At 49.1% G+C, this 20271-nt stretch overlaps 1 protein-coding gene across 1 annotated transcript; it reads right to left on the reverse strand.

Moving 5' to 3' along the window:
• Nucleotides 1-1345: 1345 nt before the first annotated feature.
• On the reverse strand, nt 1346-11989 carry pus1 (pseudouridine synthase 1). The gene is made up of 5 exons (XM_073051951.1): nt 11591-11989; nt 8365-8502; nt 7796-7898; nt 6026-6723; nt 1346-4018 (listed from the first exon to the last, which is right to left on the reverse strand). Exons 1-5 carry the CDS (start codon nt 11780-11782, stop codon nt 3968-3970), a joined length of 1182 nt encoding a protein of 393 aa, XP_072908052.1. The 5' UTR covers nt 11783-11989; the 3' UTR covers nt 1346-3967.
• Nucleotides 11990-20271: the final 8282 nt, after the last annotated feature.

The raw sequence follows: 20271 nt of genomic DNA on the forward strand, positions 1-20271 counted from the left end.
TGATCACAGTGGATTTAATTTGGCTTTTTTTGACACTGATTAACAGAAAAAGACTCTTTTGTGTCAAAGTGAAAACAGATCTCTACCTAAAATGCAGCTCCAGGAAGACTATTGTTTACAGCTGCATTTTAAATTCAATCTACAATCCATGTTCGGGTCTGAAGACTGGCTGCTGTTGAAACCAGCATTTGCTACATACCCTAATGCCAGAATACTCCTAACAGGAGCCGTGTATCTAATTTTTGTCCGTCTGTATTTAGTGTTTCCAGTTTGAGTTACGGTAAGTTGTCACGTGGGTTTAGGCATGGTAGAAGTGAATGGGTTTTCATCCACTGTGCCATTAGCTTAGTTACAGAGAGACGGAGCAGGGGATGAATATGTTTTGTTGGTCACTAACTTTGCTTATCACACTAATTCCACTAGTTTCATTAGTTTTTAAATCCCTGTATAAGACAATTTGTCTTTGCTGGCTTCGTAATAAAGGACCAAATGTACTTCTATTGGCTTGGAACTGTTATTTGGAAGTGCGTCACACAGCGTTAATTCCCTCACTCAGTCTCCCAGCGGTCTTGGCTTGCTTTTCAAGTAGCTGCTTAAACCATCTTCCAGTAAGATGGCAACATATTCAGGTGCAGCAGCCTTTCAGGGTCCAACCAACGTGTGATTGTTCAGCCTTTACGTCTGTTTCATGATCACATCACTGGTTAGTGACACAGCGGGGAGACAACTTAGACTGCAATCAACTCGGCTGCACTTGTATGAGATGAGGAACTGCTGTGTGCTTGTCCGTGTGGAAATGTTGCTCCAGGACAAAGTCCACGCACCACTGATCTACAGGCCCTGACGCTCAGGCTCTTGGGCTAATATTGATGCCCATCGACTTCAATACATTAGGTGTAGAGAGGATGTTTCCTATGGTGGGAGTCTAAGACCAGAGGCCATAGCCTCAGAGTAGAGGGGTGTCCAAGTGGAACAGAGAGGAGGAGGAATTCCTTTAGCCAGAGAGTGGTGAATCTGTGGAATTCCTTACCACAGGCAGCTGTGGAGTTCAAGTCATTGGGTCTATTTAAGGAAGAGGTTGATAGATTCTTTATTAGTCAGGGTATGAAGGGTTATGGGGAGAAGGCAAGAGATTGGGGCTGAGAGGTAAACAGTAGAGCAGACTCGATGGGCCAATTCTCCTAAATCTTATATTACTTTGTAATATTTTTAAATCTGTTTTTCAGCTGTTATATGTGCCGTGTGGTTCCAACTTTTGCACCTTAACCCCAGAATACCTTGCTGGTATTCATGTGTGGCTCAATGACAATAAAACTTGAACTTTAAACAGACAGAGAACATCAGGTTTAAAAATAGTAGAACAATTTATTTTGTGTAAATTTCTTTTTATTTTAAATACCAACGTTTCATTTTAAATGCCGCACAGCGACAAATCTGAATTTCAGGTACAAGAGAGCACCGACCGCGTTAGGTCTCTGATCGTTTGCTCTAGCCTGATAGGGAAGATGCATCAGCAGCAGGGAGAGCCCAAACCAAACAAGAGATGTCCATTAACCCAGCTGTTCACAGCTTGTTACCTACAAATCAAAGCAAGTGAGCTTCAGCAGAAATGGGGGCAAGTACTCAAAGGGATAATTACAAAGGCCAGATTCAGGGAACGGAGCTAATGATCATAGACCGAGTGGGCAGCCAGAGACCCCCAACACCATCTTCCAGGGTGAAAATGGCTAATACGAGGGAGCATAATTTTAAAGTAATTGTTGGAAAGTACAGGAGAGATGTCAGAGGCAAGTTTTTTTTTAAAAAGCATGTGACAAGTTGAGTGGTTAAATCCAGGGAAACTATAGAAGGTCAAAATTTAAGGCAGATTACAGGTTTCATGGCAGGATACAAGTGTGGAGGAACAGAAGGATCTAGGTGGGTGGGGGGGTCCATGTCCATATGACCCCTAAAGTTGCTGCACAAGGTGATAGGGTGTTTAAGACAGCATATGGTGTGTTAGCCTTCAATTCTCAGGGAATTGAGTTCAAGATCCGCGAGGTAAAGTTGCACCAATATAAAACCCTGGTTAGACCATACTTGGAATATTGTGTTCAGTTCCAATCACCTCATTATAGGAAAGATGTGGAAGCTTTAGAGAGGGTGCAGAGAATTACCAGGATGCTGCCTGGATTAGAGAGGGTGCAGAGGAGATTCACCAGGATGCTGCCTGGATTAGAGAGGGTGCAGAGAATTACCAGGATGCTGCCTGGATTAGAGAGGGTGCAGAGGAGATTCACCAGGATGCTGCCTGGATTAGAGAGCTCGTCTTATGAGGGTAAGTTAAGTGAGCTAGTGTTTTCACTTTGGAGTGGAGGAGGATGAGAGGCGACTTGATAGAGGTGTACAAGATGATCGGAGGCCTAGATCAAGTGGACAGCCAGAAGTATTTTCCTCAGGGTGGAAATGTCTAATGCAAGAGGGCAGAATTTCAAGCTGATTGGAAGGAAGTATGGTGTGGGCGGGGGTGGAATGTCAGATGTAGTTTTTCTTACAAACAGTGTGGTAAGTTGAGTGGTTGGAGCCCAAAAAAAGGTGAAATGATCCACTTTGAAGGCAAAGTACAGGGTTGACAACAGGATTCTTAGCAGCATGGAGGGACAGAGACCCATCACGTCCACAGATCCCTCAAAGTGGGCACGCAAGCTGATGGGGTTGTTAAGGTGGTGTACGGTGCATTGGCCTTGATTAGTTGGGCAATTAGTGGGGTAATGTTGCAGCTCTATAAAACCTTGGTAGACCAAAGTGTGGTCTTTGTTCCAGCCAGGGGTTTATAGAGCTGCAACATTCATCTGATTGATTGTTCTCAACCATTGATCAAATCTAAATGAAACGCTGTTGCAAAGAGCAGCATCCAACAGACACACCCACCACCCAGGCCATGCTCTCTTCTCACTGCTGTCATCAGACAGAAGGTACAGGAGCCTCAGGACTCGCACCACCAGGTCCAAGAACAGTTACATCCCCTCAACCATTAGGTTCTTGAACAAAAGGGGATAACTAGACTCACTTGCCCACCCACTGAGATGTTCCCACAACCAATTATCTCACTTTAAGGACTCTCGTGTTCTCATTATTTATATTTGCATTTGCAGAGTTATTTGCTGAGTGTGCCCACAGGAAAATGAACCTCAGGTTTGTATATGGTGACACACATGTACTCTGATAATAAATATACTTTGAACTTGTGTTCGGCCTGGGCACCCCATTGTAGGGTAGCTGTGGAAGCTTTAGAGAAGGTGCAGAGGAGATTTACCAGGATGCTGAGGAAATCGTGCCGACGTAGGGGAAGGGGTTATAGATGTCAGAGATAGTTTTTAAAAACAAATAAACACAGAGTGTGGATGCATGGAACGCCCTGCCAGGGGTGGTGGTAGAGGCAGATACATTAGAGACATTTAAGAGACTCTCAGATAGGCACATGGATGATAGAAAAATGGCGGGCTGCATAGGAAGGAAGGGTTACATTGATTTTGGAATAGGTTTAACGAGTCAGAACATCATGGGCCCAAATGCCTAAACCGTTAAATGAAGTGCAGCCAGTACAGTGCCCATGAACTGAATGGTTACCGTCCTTTCCGCACATCTTCGGTGCTGCATGGACTTAAGAGTCAGCAACACCTCTAATGCGCAGATCCGTTGCTTAATGGTACTGGTCCATGGCATTAAAAAGGTTGAGAACCCCAGCTCTAACATCTTTCCTTTTTTTAAATCTCCAGCATATCTATAATCAAAAGAGAAAAACACAGACACCCCAGGAGTCTTAAACGAAAATCTTTAAAACCACTGATGGGCTCAGACTGCACGGCGCTCCTCCTCACTCCGGGATCAGCAGGAGCTAGTGCCCACAAGCGACGGCCCATTTTCTTCACTGGCAGATGCCAGCAGGGGCATGGCGATGGTGGGTGAGTTCCAGCCACAGAACCTCTCAGTCAGATTGAGGCACGTCACTGCCATCGTCCGGCTCATCGTTTGTCTTCTGAAAGCACAAGGGGAGATGGAGGTAAGAACGTGGCACAGACAGAGGCAACGATTAATGACAAGAAATGTACACAAAAGGGATTCTGCAGATGCTGGGAAGATTAAAGATCAGTTTTATTTGTCACAAATACATCAAAACATAGTGAAATGTGTCGTTTTGTGTCAACAACCACCGTCTGTAAATGTGCCAGGGGCGGCCCGCAATTGTTGCCATGTTTCTGGTGCCAACATAGCGTGCATACAATTGACTAACTCGAACCCGTATAATCTACTGGCAGACGGTGGGGGAGATCCAGGGCCTCGGTCATAACAAGGACTAGGCCTCAGGCCATGGTGTCACCTGTTTACAACCATTGTGGAGAGGGGAGGAGTCGGTGCACTCCACCAGAGGTGGTGTGGCGTGGCATCCAAGCTGGTACTCTCCAGATTGTCTGCCTGGTCACATAACCAGGACTTGTAATATGCACCATCCACCACCTGCTCCCATGGCTTCACCTGACCCAGATTTGGGGGGGGGGGGGGGGGGGGGGGCTACACCTTGCCCGAGGGTAGAAGCACTTTATACCTCCTTTGGTAGGGATGTACCTCCACCCTGACAACCAAGAGAGTTCACTGGTCATTGTAAATTGTTCTGCGATTAAGCTAGGGTTAAATCAGGAGTCGCTGGGCGATGTAGCTCGAAGGGTAGGAACAGCCTGTTCCACACTATCACTAAGTAAATAAAACACCGTGGCCAAAGACCTGGAGCCTGAGCTGTATTGCCCTATGGAGGATTTACAAGGATGCTGCCAGGACTCGAGGGACTGGGTCAGGGGAAGAGGCTGGCAGGTTAGAGCGTAGGAGATTGAGGGGTGACCTTATGGAGGTGTATACCACCATGAGGGCTACTGACAGGATGACACAGTGACACCCTGCGAGTCACTTACGCAGTGCCCCATTATCACCAAAGAAATCCATTCCACCTGCCGAAATTTCCAAGGCTCAAAATGTTTCTACTTACACATAAAAAATACAATTTTATTTTTGAGATACAGCGCGGATTAGGACATTCCAGCCCTTCGAGCCACACTGCCCAGCAACCCCTTGATCTAATCCTAGCCCAACCACAGGACAAGTTACAACGACCAGATAACTTAGCAACCGGTACGTCTTTGGACTGTGGGAGGAAGCCAGAGCACATGGAGGCCACAGGGAGAACGTGCAAACTCCTCACAGACAGCGGTGGGAATTGAACCCAGGTCACCTGCACTGTAAAGTGTTGTGCCTACCACTATGCTACCATGCCGCCCAAATAGGTCGGACTGTTCTTGAATTTGGATGACCGCGGCACAGCGGTAAGGTTATTACGGCTCATGGCGTCAGAACCTGATGTTCAGTCCCAGCGTCCTCTGAAAGAAGTTTGTACGTCCTCCCTGTGACTGCGGGGGTTTCCTCCCACAGTCCAAAGACGTACCAGTTAGTAGGTTAATTGGTCATTGTAAATTGCCCTGTGATTTGGCTGCGGTTTAAATCAGTGGGTTGCTGCTGGTGCCACCCGAACAGCCTGTTCTGCACTGTACCTCAGTTAGTGGTAGGGGTCTGTGGCATAAAAAATGCTGGAACCCCTGCTCTAAATAAATAAAATAAATAAAGAAAGAAGATGGCCAAAGGTTGTAAAATTTGAAACTCCCTCTGGCTGAAATTTGACCAAATTCTTAAAGGCTGTGGCAGAAGTGGGTTTGAAACAAATGGCAAACACTGGAGATTCTGCAGATGCTGGAAATCCAGAGCAACTCACACACAGAGAAGTGAATAAACAGTTGACGTTGGGGGGGTGGGGGGGGGCAAGATCTTTCCTCTTGGAAAGTTTATATTGTCAATAAATGTTGCTGGTGAAGTCAATCGGGCAAGAAAGACACTAATTCAGACATAATAAAACAAGGTTACTAAAAACCGATAACTATAGAGCCGTCATCACACCTCATTACTACGCCCCCCAGGGTGAAAGGCGGATGGTCATTATTACCTTTGAATGATTCTCGTTTAGCTGAACTCCCGAGGCTGTGGCAGTGAAGTCGTGTATCGGAAGGGTGCCGAGCCAATTCGCCATTGACTGCTCTTCGATCTCGGTGTTAATAATGGTTGGGTAGATGTGATCCTCCTTGAACGCCATAATTTGTTCTTCTACTTCGGACCACTCCAGAGCCTCATGGACTCCGTCATTACCGAAGCGATTGTTGTACTTCTCGAAGTGGACAGTGTCCAACACAAGCCCGAGCCCGGGGACTTTGGGCACGTCAACTTTCTCCTCGCCCCAGCTCTGGTCCATGATGGACTCCGGAGCATAGCCTCGCACAATGGCGATGACCAATCCAATCATCTTCCTAATCTGGTGCATCATGAAGCTCTGACCCTTGACCTTCAGGACAGCAAACTCCATGCCCCGCCTCACGAAAGGGTCCTCGCAGAACATTTCCATGATGTACCGTTTGGCGCTGGGGTCTTTCGGACCCTTCCCGGACGTGAAGTTGTGGAAGTTGTGGGTCCCTCGGTAGCAGCCCAACAGCTTGTTGACACGGCCGAGGGCATCGCTGCTCAGGCGGAAGTCCTCGATCGGCTGACCATCGTCCTTGTGGGCAAATGCAAAAGTGGGCAGCATGTAGAAGTAGGTCCTGGCATCGCAGGTGTTCTTCGAGTTGAACCTGCCAGTGACCCTCTTGAGCCCTGAAGGGGAGAGAGCAATAAACCATGATAGTCAATCCCGGAGACAGGACATGCTGCTGGGACTTTACACTCAAGAGGTGGGGCCCTACGTTGGACGGAGATGACCTTGGATGGCATACGCAAACTAGGTCTGCAATCCAGGGCAGTACGATACGGAGAGCAAGCTGATGCCCATATAACAGGCTCTCCCTCTCCACACAGCTGATGAATCCAAAGGAACGGCAGAGACCGACACAGTTCGGCACCAGCGGCATCGCAGGAGTTGCCGGACTGCATTGAGCTCAACGTAGGACTGCCTCAGGACTCCAGCTCCGGATTTTTCCCTCGGGGCTTACTCCCGAGGCCTTCCCCAAGAGTGGGTATAGCTGCAAGGCAGCACAGGTTTGAGATCAGAGTTTTCCTTCTCTGAGATGAGCTGCCCACAGTGACTAGTTTTAAGGTGCCAGTAACCTGCCTTTCCCTTTCTCCTGTCAGTAGAAATGGTTCCATCGAGCATAGTAGCTAAGCCACATGTAAAGGTCAAGAGCTAGACTTGGTTCTCAGAGGCTGTTTGAAATGCACATTATCAGGAGCATTTAACAGGTAGTGGGAGCTTATCCCCATTACCACCCCCAGCTCTAACAACCAGGCATCTCCTAATCTCACTTCAAGCCTAACCAACATAGGAACAGGAAAATCATAAGACACAGGAGCAGAATTAGGTCATTCAGCCCATCAAGGTCTGCTCCACCATTCCATCGTGGCTGATGTATTTCCCTCTCAGCCCTAATCTACTGTCTTCTCCCTGTGACTTCAGACACCCTGACTAATCAGAAACCTATCACCCTCTGCTTTAACTATACTCAATAACTTGACCTCCACAGATTCACCATCCTCTGGCTGAAGAAATTCCTCCCCCTTTCTGTTCTAAGGGGACGTCCTTTATTCTGAAACCGTGCCCTCTGGTTGTTTGGGAAACCTCCTCTCCACAGCCACTGTCTAGGCTTTTTCCCCCTCTATCATCCATCCACCCACCCACCCCCACAGGAGCAAGGAATCCCGACACCACCCGCAGTATTGAGAAAAGGCACACCTAATATTTTAATGCTAGGCGGCAGGTTTGCGTTGATCTTCTCCACAAGGTTATCGATGAGCCAGAGCTTCAGGGAGACGATCTGACCTGCAGCAGAAACACCCTGGGACAGAAAAAAAGCAAAGCTCTAAACAAAACTGGAGGTTCGCCTGTAGACCTAATTTCAGGAAAGACAGAGTCCAGCGATGGCTTAACTGTCTCCAGCCCCCCCCACCCCCGTGGAGATTTCTAAAGGCCGCCCCCCCCCCCCTTTGCCCATTAGCTTACCAAGACTTTATTTCAATAGGAGTTTGAGGCCAATTGGTATGTCTCCAAGGACACAAATTTCTCACTGTTCTACTGCACTGAGGCTGTGGGCTCTGTGTCTGAGGACACACTTTCGTTCTAAATGCTATTTGCTTACTTTAATTGCACGATTTCTCTCTCCACGTTGGGTATCTGGGTTTCTTGTTTTGTGGCTGCCCGTAAGGAGACCAATCCCAAGGTTGTATACTTTAATAATAACTGTACTTTGAACTGCTTAGAGTAACGCACAGGAAAATGCATCAAGCAGAAACTGCTTATGGTACCTTGTCGGTCCTTGCGCACCTCTGGAAGGACATTTTCCTCATATCATTGCCGTGGTTCTCTGGAATACACCCAGCTTTTACCAGCGCCTTCACCAGCTCGTCCTCAATGGTCTTAAACTGAGCCGACCCAACATTCCTCTGTAGTAAGAGCATTCCAAAAACATGCACCTGTTACTGCGTCGGAACAGCAAATCCCATGCCCCACATGGAACAAACAAACAGCGCTGAACCAGCTCGGAGTCTCCATCGTCCACCACCCCAGTAATTTTTGTGTCAGCCCCTGGCCTGCCTGAGATACCAAAGAGCTGGGTTCTGGACTGTACTTTCAATGGACCCTGGATCAAGGAATCTTTGGGGGCTTGCATGGTGGGGGAGTTGGTGCTTCTGCCGGCTTAAGTGAGAGGGAGGGTTGATGCTTCTTGTAAGAAGGGAGGGGGTGAGGGGCTTTGATCGTTCATTCTATGGGTTTCTCATTTTGCGTCGGGGCTGTTTTGCCAATTGCTTGCTTGGGGGTGGTGAGGGGGGCGCCTGATGCCTTCTGCTGGAACAAGTTGGGGGGGGGGGGAGAGGAGAGGGCTGATACTTTGCTGCTGCTTGTGTGTTGGGGGGGCTTTGGGGACTCATTTGTCATTCCTGTTTTTTTGAGGGTTTTTTTAAAAAGCTGTTTTGTGGATGCCTGTGAAGTGCAATAATTTCAGGTTGTACACTGTATATATTCTCTGACGTTAAATTGTACGCCCTCTAATCCAGGCAAATCTCTTCTGCACCTCGTCCAGCTTGGTATTGCTGTTCCTTTTTCTGCTTTATGCCGCATCGGCCGGCATTTCTACAGTTTCTTTAGCCCAACACTCAACCCACCATGGATTTGAACCCGGGACCACTTGCCTCAAAGTCCGGTGTGGACACCGGCTAGCTTGACATTGTCTGGGTGACTCCAAGTACAGCCTGACCAACAACTTGTGTAACTGCAACATAATGCCCTTACTCCTGAACTGGCCTGACTGAAGACTAGCACGCTAAACGCCTTCTTCACCACCCTGCCCACTTTCTGATTCTCATACAAGAAAAATGTCGGACTTACTCAGTGGGTCCAGATTGAAGAGCAGTCCGTGCTTCAGCAACAACACGCTGGGGGAACTCAGCAGGCCGGGCAGCATCCGCGAAATCGAGCAGTCAACGTTTCGGGCCGAGACCCTTCGTCAGGACAGCTGCCCGACCTGCTGGGTTCCTCCAGTGTGTTGTTGCTTTGACCCCAGCATCTACAGTGCACTTTGTGTTCAGGCTGTGCTTCAGGCCTATGACTCTGCATTCAACTAAAACTGGGACAAGGGAACGTATCACTCCCATCCTAACTCCTCTGCATCAACTTCCTGTTGATCTTAAAGTTGCATTACTTGTTTTCAAACTCTCAATGGTCTGGGAGCAGAGTAACTCACTGAACTGTTTTCATTTTATAATCCTTCTTGAGCTCTCAGCTCATCTTCTGCCAGCCTCCTAAATTTAAACAACTGTGTAGTGGTAGTTATTCCTATGCTAGCCACTCCCACATGGGAGGAGTTCACGTACTGTACGAGCAGGGTCGTCAATAAAGTTGAGATGGCGCTCTGGCGTGCTCTGCAATCTCCCTCAATATCAAACAAATCTTCCTCAAAAAGATAATTGCCAGGTCAGCTTTTCTAAATTATGTCCCTGAACCGTGGAATTCAATACTCAAAAGACAAGGGATGCAGATTCAGTTGACTCATAACCTATTTATTTAACCTTGCTTTTATCGAACATCCTTTTGTCTTTCATCTCCATGTTGGCACTCTATCCCGCTGTAAAGCACTTCCAACTACATCATCCGTATGGAAAGTGTTCCATAAATAAATGTATTATTTAGGATGGTGGTGAAAATTGGTAGCCCGGGTTGAAACATGAGCCAAGTGAACTGATTTAAAATCCTCTCACTTGTTTTTGAAGCTCTCAATGGTCCAGGGCCGGAGTACATCACAGAATCACTTTCACTTTGTAATCCTACTCGAGCGCTCATGTTGTCCTCTGCTCTCTAAAATGTACCCCCCCCCAGGAGGGCCACACTGTACCTTCATCACAGGGTTTGTCAGCCTCAATGATGCAGAGAGGTACATTGGCTGGAGTCAGGGTATTATGCTTTGGCTCTTGTTAGGGTCACCCATACCAAACAGGTCAAAGGGTAGAGGCCAGACTAAGTGTGAAAGTCCTCCAGGTTCGGGGGTTCAGCTCTGCCTGATAAAATAAAAGTGCTATGGAAACAACAATGAAGAATCCTTTGACATCTGAGTGTGACGGTATTCCTGGGTGTCCACCCCGGACTCACCTGACTGACAGCAGTGAAAACCGAGGGGAAGCTACTGGCACGATGAAGGAAGCCCTGACCACCACCAGAGATGGAGGACCTTCACTGCTGCCATAAATGCCAGCGGTGTTACGGGCAGTAAGCAGGTCTCTTAAACAATCTCCCTCAAAAGTATATTGGCAGGTCAGGAATGCCGAATTAGTTGACACTTTTAAGCACCAGTTCAAACCCGTTTACTTCACCTTGCTCTCAACTTTGTTTCATCTTTTCTTTACATATTTGCATTTTATCCTACTGCAAAGCATATTCCTATATCTTATATCTAAGACACAGGTTGATAGATTCTTGATTAGTCAGGGCATGAAGGGATACGGTGAGAAGGCAGGAGATTGGGGCTGAGGGGGAAATGGATCAGCCATGATGAGATGGCAGAACAGACTCGATTAGCTAAATGGCCCAGTTCTGCTCCTATATCCTATGGTCATTGTCCATATGAGAAGTGCTCTATAAATAAGTTATTATCAGTTAACCTTCCTGAAAAACTGTTAAATGCTGGAGATTTTGAACAGGTTAACAGCAAAAGTAACACACATAAAATGCTGGAGGAATTCAGGAGGTCAGGCTGGTCATTTCTATAGAAATTAATAAACAGTCAACGTTTCAGGGAGGGGGTTAATTTGTTCACCGAGGGGGAAAGTAATATTTTGCTAAGGTTGTGGGGGGGGGGGGGGGGTACCCAGATAGAATACGAAACAGAGCCATGAGCAGGGTCTGTGGAAAGGTGGATCCGTGGGGAGGGGATTAATAATACAAATCAGAACCTATACTGCATTCCAAGGATCTTAACCTGGGATATATACAGAGGAAAGGTTTAGAAACGGGGTCTTCCTTGGCCCTGCCCGGACTCGCCTGCATGCCATGGTAGCCTTTCCCGGAGTAGGCCAGCAGCAGCACCACTTTCCTCTTCGGACACTTCCTGCCTTGCTCGCCCGCCAGCTCCTTCAGCCGCTTAGCCACCGGAGACTCGGGGCCGGCCTCCCTCTGCCGCTTGCCGCCGTGGTCCTGAGCCGGCGACTCCAGGCCTCGCTCCTCGCCGGCCATGCTTCCACGCCACCCGGCAGCACCGCTCACAGGGCCGGGGGCCCGAAGGGCACGGCAAACACGGGACCGACACGCCGGCCTGCTCGGGGCGAGCACAGAGGCTGCTATCGTGCCCAGGAGCCGCAGCGCCAGCCTCCCAGATCCGGATCCGGATTCGGCTTCCCCTTGCCTCGCCTCCGGGTCGGCGGCAGCGAACAGATACCCCAACCCGATCAGTGAATGAGTAGCGGGCGCGCCCGCCAATCAGCAGCGGGAGCGCCGGCCCCGCCCATTCCCCTGCTGACCAGTCCGCGACGCTCAAATGCCCGCCACTCTGCAGCGAGCCCCGTCCCAACCAATCAGCGACATCTGCTTCGTCCTCAACTCCATTGATAAATTGTAGTTCGGTCCCGCCCATTGGCCGCAAGGTTGCCTCCAGCGGGTCCTAGTGCGCGTGTATTCAAATTTACCCTCTCCGGGTCCTAGTGCCCATGGCATTGCTTTTACCGTGACCTGAGCTGGTGCCGGAGGGGCTCTCTCTGTCCGTGGCTACCCGGGGTAACTCTTGCACCATCATTGACACCACAGATGGGCTTCATTAGTAATTTCAGGGTTAGATCAGTGGCGCTGGGCTGAAGAACACCAGTGTTGCCAGCAATGGTTCCATTGGGTTACCCTGGTTTCCAGGTTCCAGATGTCGGCCCGTCACAATGGGCCGTTGTCCGGAGGCTGCGGGCCGCTCGCCCCAACATGGCTTACGGCTGAGACTCTCTGTAAGATGCACATCTACCCCCGGCTCTGGATCCTCACATTCCTCCTGCAAGCTGCTTCAGGTACAAGGGTGTTCACAGAGGGGCTCCGGTGGAGAATGAAGACGTTGGGCTGAACGGCCTGTTGCCTCATAGTCATCCTGTACAATTTCTGCAATGTTAGCTGTGGGATGTTGTTATCATAACCGGGGAGGCAGTGGGGACAAACTCCCACTATCTATTAAATGCTCCCAATAGCGTGTGTCTCAAACAGCCCCTGACAACCGTTCAGCTCCTGGCCTTCACGTGTGGCTTAGCTACTAAGCCCGGCGGAACTATTTCTACTGACAGGAGAAGGGGCAAAGGTGGGTTACTGGCACTTGAAAACCAGTCACTTCGCCTGCCGCAGTTGGCAGCTTATCTAGAAGGAAAACTCTGATCTCAAACATCTGCTGCCTTGTGGCTGTACCCACTCAGGGGGAAGGCTTTGGGAGAAAACCCCCGAGGAAAAATCTGGAGCTGCAGTCCTACATTGAGTTCAACGTTAGCTGGCAGCCCCCGGGACGCGGCAGGTGCCAAATTGTATCGGTTTCCGCAGTTCCTTTGGGTTTATCAGCCGCGTGGAGAGGGCGAGCTTGCTGGAGGGGTAACATCTTGCTCCCCGTGTCCTACTGCCTTGGCTTGTGTGTGCATCCTCGGTCGATCTCGGCCAGAGAGAGCTTAAGAGCCAAGGGCTTCAATTCGAACTATAAGACATTTTTATCTTGCGTTTTGTTCAGCTAAAGAGATATAAGTGGTGCAGCTTCTTTGAGATCTGTAGTTTCCACCTGCCTCAATACACTAGTAGCTCTCAGTTTCTCAGCTATGATGTCTAGCAGCCCTCTGAGGGAGTCCAGCATCATCTTTCATAGTTGGCCGGATAGAACATGGAACAGTACAGGCCCTTTGGCCCACAATGTAATGCTGAATTTTTAACCTATTCTAAGACCAATCCAAACATTCCCTCCCATATAGTCCTCTATCTTCTTTCATCCATGTGCCTATCTAAAAATTTCTCAACTGTCCCTAATGTATCTGTCTGTACCTCCACCCCTTGCAGAGCGTTCCACACACTCCCATCTGTGTAAAGTAAAATTACCACTGTCATCCCCTCTATACTTCCCTTCCTTCTCCTTAAAATTATGCCCTCTCGTTATTAGCCATTTCCACCCTGGGGAGAAGTCTCTGACTATCCACTTGATCTGTGCCTCTTCTCATCTTACACACCTCCATCAAGTCACTCCAAAGAGAAATGCTCTCACTCGCTCAACCTCTCCTCCCGTAACACATGCTCTCCAATCTAGGCAGTATCCTGGTAACTCTCTTCTGCGCCCCCTCTAAAGCTTCCTCATCCTTCCGAAAATGTGGCGACCAGAACTGAACACAATCCTCCAAGTGTGGGTCTAACCAGAGCTTTATAGGAATTAAAGCACAGAAACAGGCCCTTCGGTCCATCTAGTCTGTGCTGAACCATTTAAACTGCCTGCTCCCATTAACCTGCACCGGGACCATAGCCCCTCATACCCCTACCATCCAGGTACCTATCCAAACTTCTCTTAAACATTGAACTTGAACTTGCATGCACCACTTGTGCTGGCAGCTCGTTCCCCACAATCACAGCCCATGAATGAAAAGTTTCCCTTCATGTTCCCCATAAACATTTGACCTTTCACCCTTAACCCATGACCTCTGGTTGTAGTACCGTTCTAGTCTCCCCACTATAGTAAGGATGTTGAGGGGTTGGAGAGGGTGCAGAAGAGGATAAACTTGGGTTGTTTTCTCTGGAGTGCTGGGGGCTGAGGGGAGAACATAGAGGTTTATAAGATGATGAGAGGCATAGACAGAGTGGACAGGGGGTATCTGTTTCCCAGGGTTGAAATGTCTAATACCGGAAGGCATGCATTGAAGGTGAGAGAGGGTAGGTTCAAGGGGGATGTGAAGGGTAAGTGTTTTACTCAGAGAGTGGTGGATGCCTGGAATGGTGGTAGAGGGAAATCCATTAGAGGCTTTTAAGAGACGTTTGGACAGGCACATGGATGTGAGGAAGATGGAGGGATATGGACATGGTGTAGGTAGGAGGGATTAGTGTTTGGGTGTTTTTGATTTGCTTGTTAGCTGGTTCAGCACAACACTGTGGGCTGAATGGCCTGTTCCTGTGCTGTACTGTTCTATGTTTTATGTTCCAGCAATGCTTTCCAGTTATCATCTAATGCCTGAACAGATATCCAGAACTTTGTGACCCAACCCAACTCAACCAACCAATCACACTCCGGGCCTGGTCTCTCGTTTATCGACCTCCACAACTCACATTTGCCATCGACCGAGGATTACCAGTCCTGGAGGAAACAGAATCTACATTTTTTTTCTTTAAAAACACAAAATGCTGGCAGAACTCAGCAGGCCAGACAGCATCTATGGGAGGAGGTAGTGATGACGTTTCGGGCCGAAACCCTTCATCAGGAGTGAAGTAACATGGGATGGTCGAGGGGGGATAAGAAGTGGGGGGAGGGATGAAGTAGAGAGCTGGGAAGTGATAGGCTGGAGGGAAATGGGCGACGGGGAAGGTGGAGAATTATGGGAAATAAAAGAGAAAGAAAGGTAGGGCTGGGGGGAGATTATAGTGAGGGGGGAAAAGGAGAGAGAAAGAGAACCAGACTAAAATTATAGATAGGGATGGGGTAAGGGGGGGCAGGGGTATCAACGGAGGTCTGTGAGTTGAGTGTTCGTGCCGGCAGGTAGGAGGCTACCTAGGCGGGAGATAAGGTATTGCTCCATCGACCTGCGTGTGGCCTCATCTTGATGGTAGAGGAGGCCATGGACAGACATGTCAGAGTGGGAGTGGTCTGTGGAACTGAAGTGTGTGGCCACAGGGAGATCCCACCACTACTGGAGGACTGAGCGCCGGTGTTCGGCGAAACGGTCTCCCAGCCTGCGGCGGGTCTCCCCAATGTATAAATGGCCACATCGGGAGCACCAGATACAGTATATCACCCCAGTTGACTTGCAGGTGAAGTGGTGCCTCACCTGAAAGGACTGTCTGGGGCCTGGGATGGTGGTGAGGGAAGAAGTGTGGGGGCTGGTGTAGCACTTCTTCAGTTTGCAGGGATAAGTGCCTGGAGGAAGGTCAGTGGGGAGGGATGGGGGGGGGGGGGATGAATGGACAAGGGAGTCGCTTAGGGAGCGATCTCTGCGGAAAGCCGAGAGTGGGGGGGGGAGGGGAAGATGTTTCTGGTGGTGGGATCCCATAGGAGGTGGCGGAAGTTACGGAGGATTATACGTTGGATCTGCAGGCTGGTAGGGTGATAGTTGAGGACCAGGGGGACTCTATCCCTGGTGGGCTGGCGGGGGGATGGGATGAGGGCAGAGGTGCGTGAAATATGGGAGACATGATGGAGGGCAGAGTTGATAGAGGACGAAGGGAAACCCCTTTCTTTAAAAAAGGAAGACATCTCCTTTGTACTAGAATGAAAGGCATCCTGAGAGCAGATGAGGCGGAGGAATTGAGAGAAAGGGATAGCATTTTTGCAGGAGACAGGGTGGGAGGAGGAATAGTCTAGGTATCGGTTTTCTTTCTCCAGTTAGTGAGATGCAGCAGGTGTGTGTGATAGTGGTGGGTGAGACGCAGGAGTAGAATTAGGCCTGTTACTGTGCTGTAGTTTTCTATGACTCTAATTAGAATTAGGCCATTCAGCCATCGAGTCTGCTCTGCCATCCCATCGTGGCTGATTTATTGCCCCTCTCAACCCCATTCTTCTGCCTTCTCCCCATAACCTTTGACCCCCTGACTAATCAAAAACCTATCAACCTCCACTTTAAAGATACCCAAAGACTTGCCCTCCATAACTGTCTGTGGCAATGAATTCCACAGATTCAACTGCCCTCTGGCTGAATGAATTCCTCCTCATCTCTTCCTCTATTCCAGTGGCTCCCTATCAATTTTATGCCATGGACCCCTATCATTAACTGAGGGGCTCGTGGATCCCAGGTTGGGAACCCCCTTCTCTATTCTGAGGCTGTGCCCTCTGGTCCTAGACTCCCTCACTATAGGAAACATCCTCTCCACATCCACTCTATCTGTGCCCTCTGGTCCTAGACTCCCTCACTATAGGAAACATCCTCTCCACTTCCACTCTATCTGTGTCCTCTGGCCCTAGACTCCCTCACTATAGGAAACATCCTCTCCACATCCACTCTATCTGTGCCCTCTGGTCCTAGACTCCCTCACTATAGGAAACATCCTCTCCACATCCACTCTATCTAGACCTCTCAATATTTGATAGGCTTCAGTGAGATTCCCATCATTCTACTGAACCCCAGTAAGTACAAGCCCAGGGCTGTGAAACGCTCCTCATATGCTGACTCTTTCATTCCCAGAATCATCCTTGTGAACCTTCTCCGGACTCTCTCCAATGCTGGCATATCTTTCTTGAGATAAGGGGCCCAAAACTGCTCACACCACTCCAAGTGCGGCTGAACAATACCTTATACAACCTCAGCTATCTGTGTCCTTATCCCAATGGATTTCCAAGGCCATTGTAAGTGAAGAGGAACAAAGAGGCACCTCATGGAGTTTAGAGTGGGGAAAGGTGACACTCCCATTTTGGATGGAAAAATATGAAAATAATTTAATCGGTGAGAGGCAATAATGATGGTAATGAAAAGAATTTTAAAGTCCGGCCCTTCCCAGGGCAAGAGCCAATCTATGGTGGTTGAGTGAGTGGTCAAGGTGTAAGTTAAGATATGGTAACAAGAGATTTGGACGACTTCAGGTTAGTATTTAGTTACTGCATTCACTGGTGATAACTTCCAGCAAAAGAAAAGGTTTATCTGCATTTCAAAGAACTGGTTATGGACCAGAAAGTGTAGGACGAGGGAACACACACCAGTCCCCATAGAGGGATCAGAAGTGGAAAGAGTGAGCAATTTCAGTTCCTGGGTGTCAGCATCACTGAGGGTCTAACCTGGTCCCAACAATTTGATGCAGTTATAAAGAAGGCACGGCAATGGCTATACTTCATTAGGAGTTTGAGGAGTTTTGGTATGTTACCAAAGACACTGGCAGATTTCTACAGATGTACAGTGGAGAGCATTTTAACTGGCTGCAACACAACACCGTCTGGTAAGGGGGGGGGGGGTGGGGGGGCAACTGCACAGGTTTGAAATAAGCTGCAGAGAGTTGTAAACTCAGTCAGCTCCATCATGAGCACTGGTCTCCGTAGCATCCAGGACACCTTCAAGGAGTGATGCCTCAAAATAGCAGCATCCATCATTAAGGACCCCCATCACCCAGGACATGCCCTCTTCTCATTGCTACCATCAGGAAGGAGGTACAGAAGCCTGAAGCCACACACTCAATGATTCAGGAACAGCTTCTTCCCCTCTGCCATCTGATTTCCGAATGGAACATTGAACCCATGAACACTATCTCACTATTTTTTTATTTCTATTTTTGCACTATGTTTAATTTAACTATCTAATTTTTTATATATGTTGTTCGGAAAAAAAAATCTATTATTAGCAGACACCAACAGAATCAACAAACTCATTCGTAAGGCCAGTGATGTTGTGGGGGTGGAACTGGACTCTCTGACGGTGGTGTCTGAAAAGAGGATGCTGTCCAAGTTGCATGCCATCTTGGACAATGTCTCCCATCCACTCCATAATGTACTGGTTAGGTACAGGAGTACATTCAGCCAGAGACTCATTCCACCGAGATGCCACACTGAGCGTCATAGGAAGTCATTCCTGCCTGTGGCCATCAAACTTTACAACTCCTCCCTCGGAGTGTCAGACACCCTGAGCCAAAAGGCTCGTCCTGGACTTATTTCCACTTGGAATAATTTACTTATTATTTAATTATTTATGGGTTATATTGCTATATTTCTACACTATTCTTGGTTGGTGCGACTGTAACAAAACCCAGTTTCCCTCGGGATCAATAAAGTATGTCTGTCTATATATTGCAATGTAATTTGACCTGATTCTGACTCTGAAGATATTTGGATGAGAACATAGATCAGAGGGGTTAGAGGGATTTGGACCAAACTTGTGAAAGTAGGACAAACTTAGTGGACACTGTGGTCAATATGGACAAGGTGGGCTCCATGATGTGGTGAACGTGGACGAGGTGGGCTTCATGGTGTGGTGAACGTGGACGAGGTGGGCTTCATGGTGCGGTCAATGTGGACGAGGTGGGCTTCATGGTGTGGTGAACGTGGACGAGGTGGGCTTCATGGTGCGGTCAATGTGGTGAGCTGGGCTCTATGGTGTGGTCAACGTGGACGAGGTGGGCTTCATGGTGTGGTCAACGTGGACGAGGTGGGCTTCATGGTGCGGTCAATATTGATGAGCTGGGCTCCATGGTGTGGTCAACATTGGTGAGCTGGGCTCCATGGTTTGGTCAATGTGGACGAGGTGGGCTCCATGGTGTGGTCAATGTGGACGAGGTGGGCTTCATGGTGCGGTCAACATTGGTGAGGTCAGCTCCATGGTGCGGTCAACGTGGACGAGGTGGGCTCCATGGTGTGGTGAACATGGACGGGGTGGGCTCCATGGTGTGGTCAACATTGGTGAGCTGGGCTCCATGGTGCGGTCAATGTGGACGAGGTGGGCTCCATGGTGCGGTCAATGTGGACGAGGTGGGCTTCATGGTGCGGTCAACATTGGTGAGGTCAGCTCCATGGTGCGGTCAATGTGGACGAGGTGGGCTCCATGGTGTGGTCAACATTGGTGAGCTGGGCTCCATGGTGCGGTCAACATTGGTGAGCTGGGCTCCATGGTGTGGTGAACATGGACGGGGTGGGCTCCATGGTGTGGTCAACATTGGTGAGCTGGGCTCCATGGTGCGGTCAATGTGGACGAGGTGGGCTTCATGGTGCGGTCAACATTGGTGAGCTGGGCTCCATGGTGTGGTCAATGTGGACGAGGTGGGCTCCATGGTGTGGTCAATGTGGACGAGGTGGGCTTCATGGTGTGGTGAACGTGGACGAGGTGGGCTCCATGGTGTGGTCAATGTGGACGAGGTGGGCTCCATGGTGTGGTCAACGTGGACGAGGTGGGCTCCATGGTGTGGTCAACATTGGTGAGCTGGGCTCCATGGTGCGGTCAATGTGGACGAGGTGGGCTCCATGGTGTAGTCAACGTGGACGAGGTGGGCTCCATGGTGTGGTCAACGTGGACGAGGTGGGCTCCATGGTGCGGTCAATGTGGACGAGGTGGGCTCCATGGTGTGGTCAACGTGGATGAGGTGGGCTCCATGGTGTAGTCAATGTGGATGAGGTGGGCTCCATGGTGTGGTCAACATTGGTGAGCTGGGCTCCATGGTGCGGTCAATGTGGACGAGGTGGGCTCCATGGTGTAGTCAACGTGGATGAGGTGGGCTCCATGGTGTAGTCAATGTGGACGAGGTGGGCTCCATGGTGTAGTCAATGTGGACGAGGTGGGCTCCATGGTGCGGTCAACATTGGTGAGGTGGGCTGCTCCAGGATGTCTGTGTTTTCCTCTTTTTACCATAGTGAGGCTGGAGATGTTGAGAAGGGAAGTCAGTAGAGTTGTTGTTGACTGTAAGATCCAAAAATATGCTGAACAGAGGCTATTCTGCCTATTTCACTGTGCTGGCTCCTTGAGATATCACTTAGAAACATAGAAAACCTACAGCACAATACAGGCCCTTCGGCCCACAATGCTGTTCCGAACATGTACTTACTTAGAAATTACCTAGGG

Source organism: Hemitrygon akajei, chromosome 7 (assembly GCF_048418815.1).
Source record: "Hemitrygon akajei chromosome 7, sHemAka1.3, whole genome shotgun sequence".
In the NCBI taxonomy this organism is placed as follows: Eukaryota; Metazoa; Chordata; class Chondrichthyes; order Myliobatiformes; family Dasyatidae; genus Hemitrygon; species Hemitrygon akajei.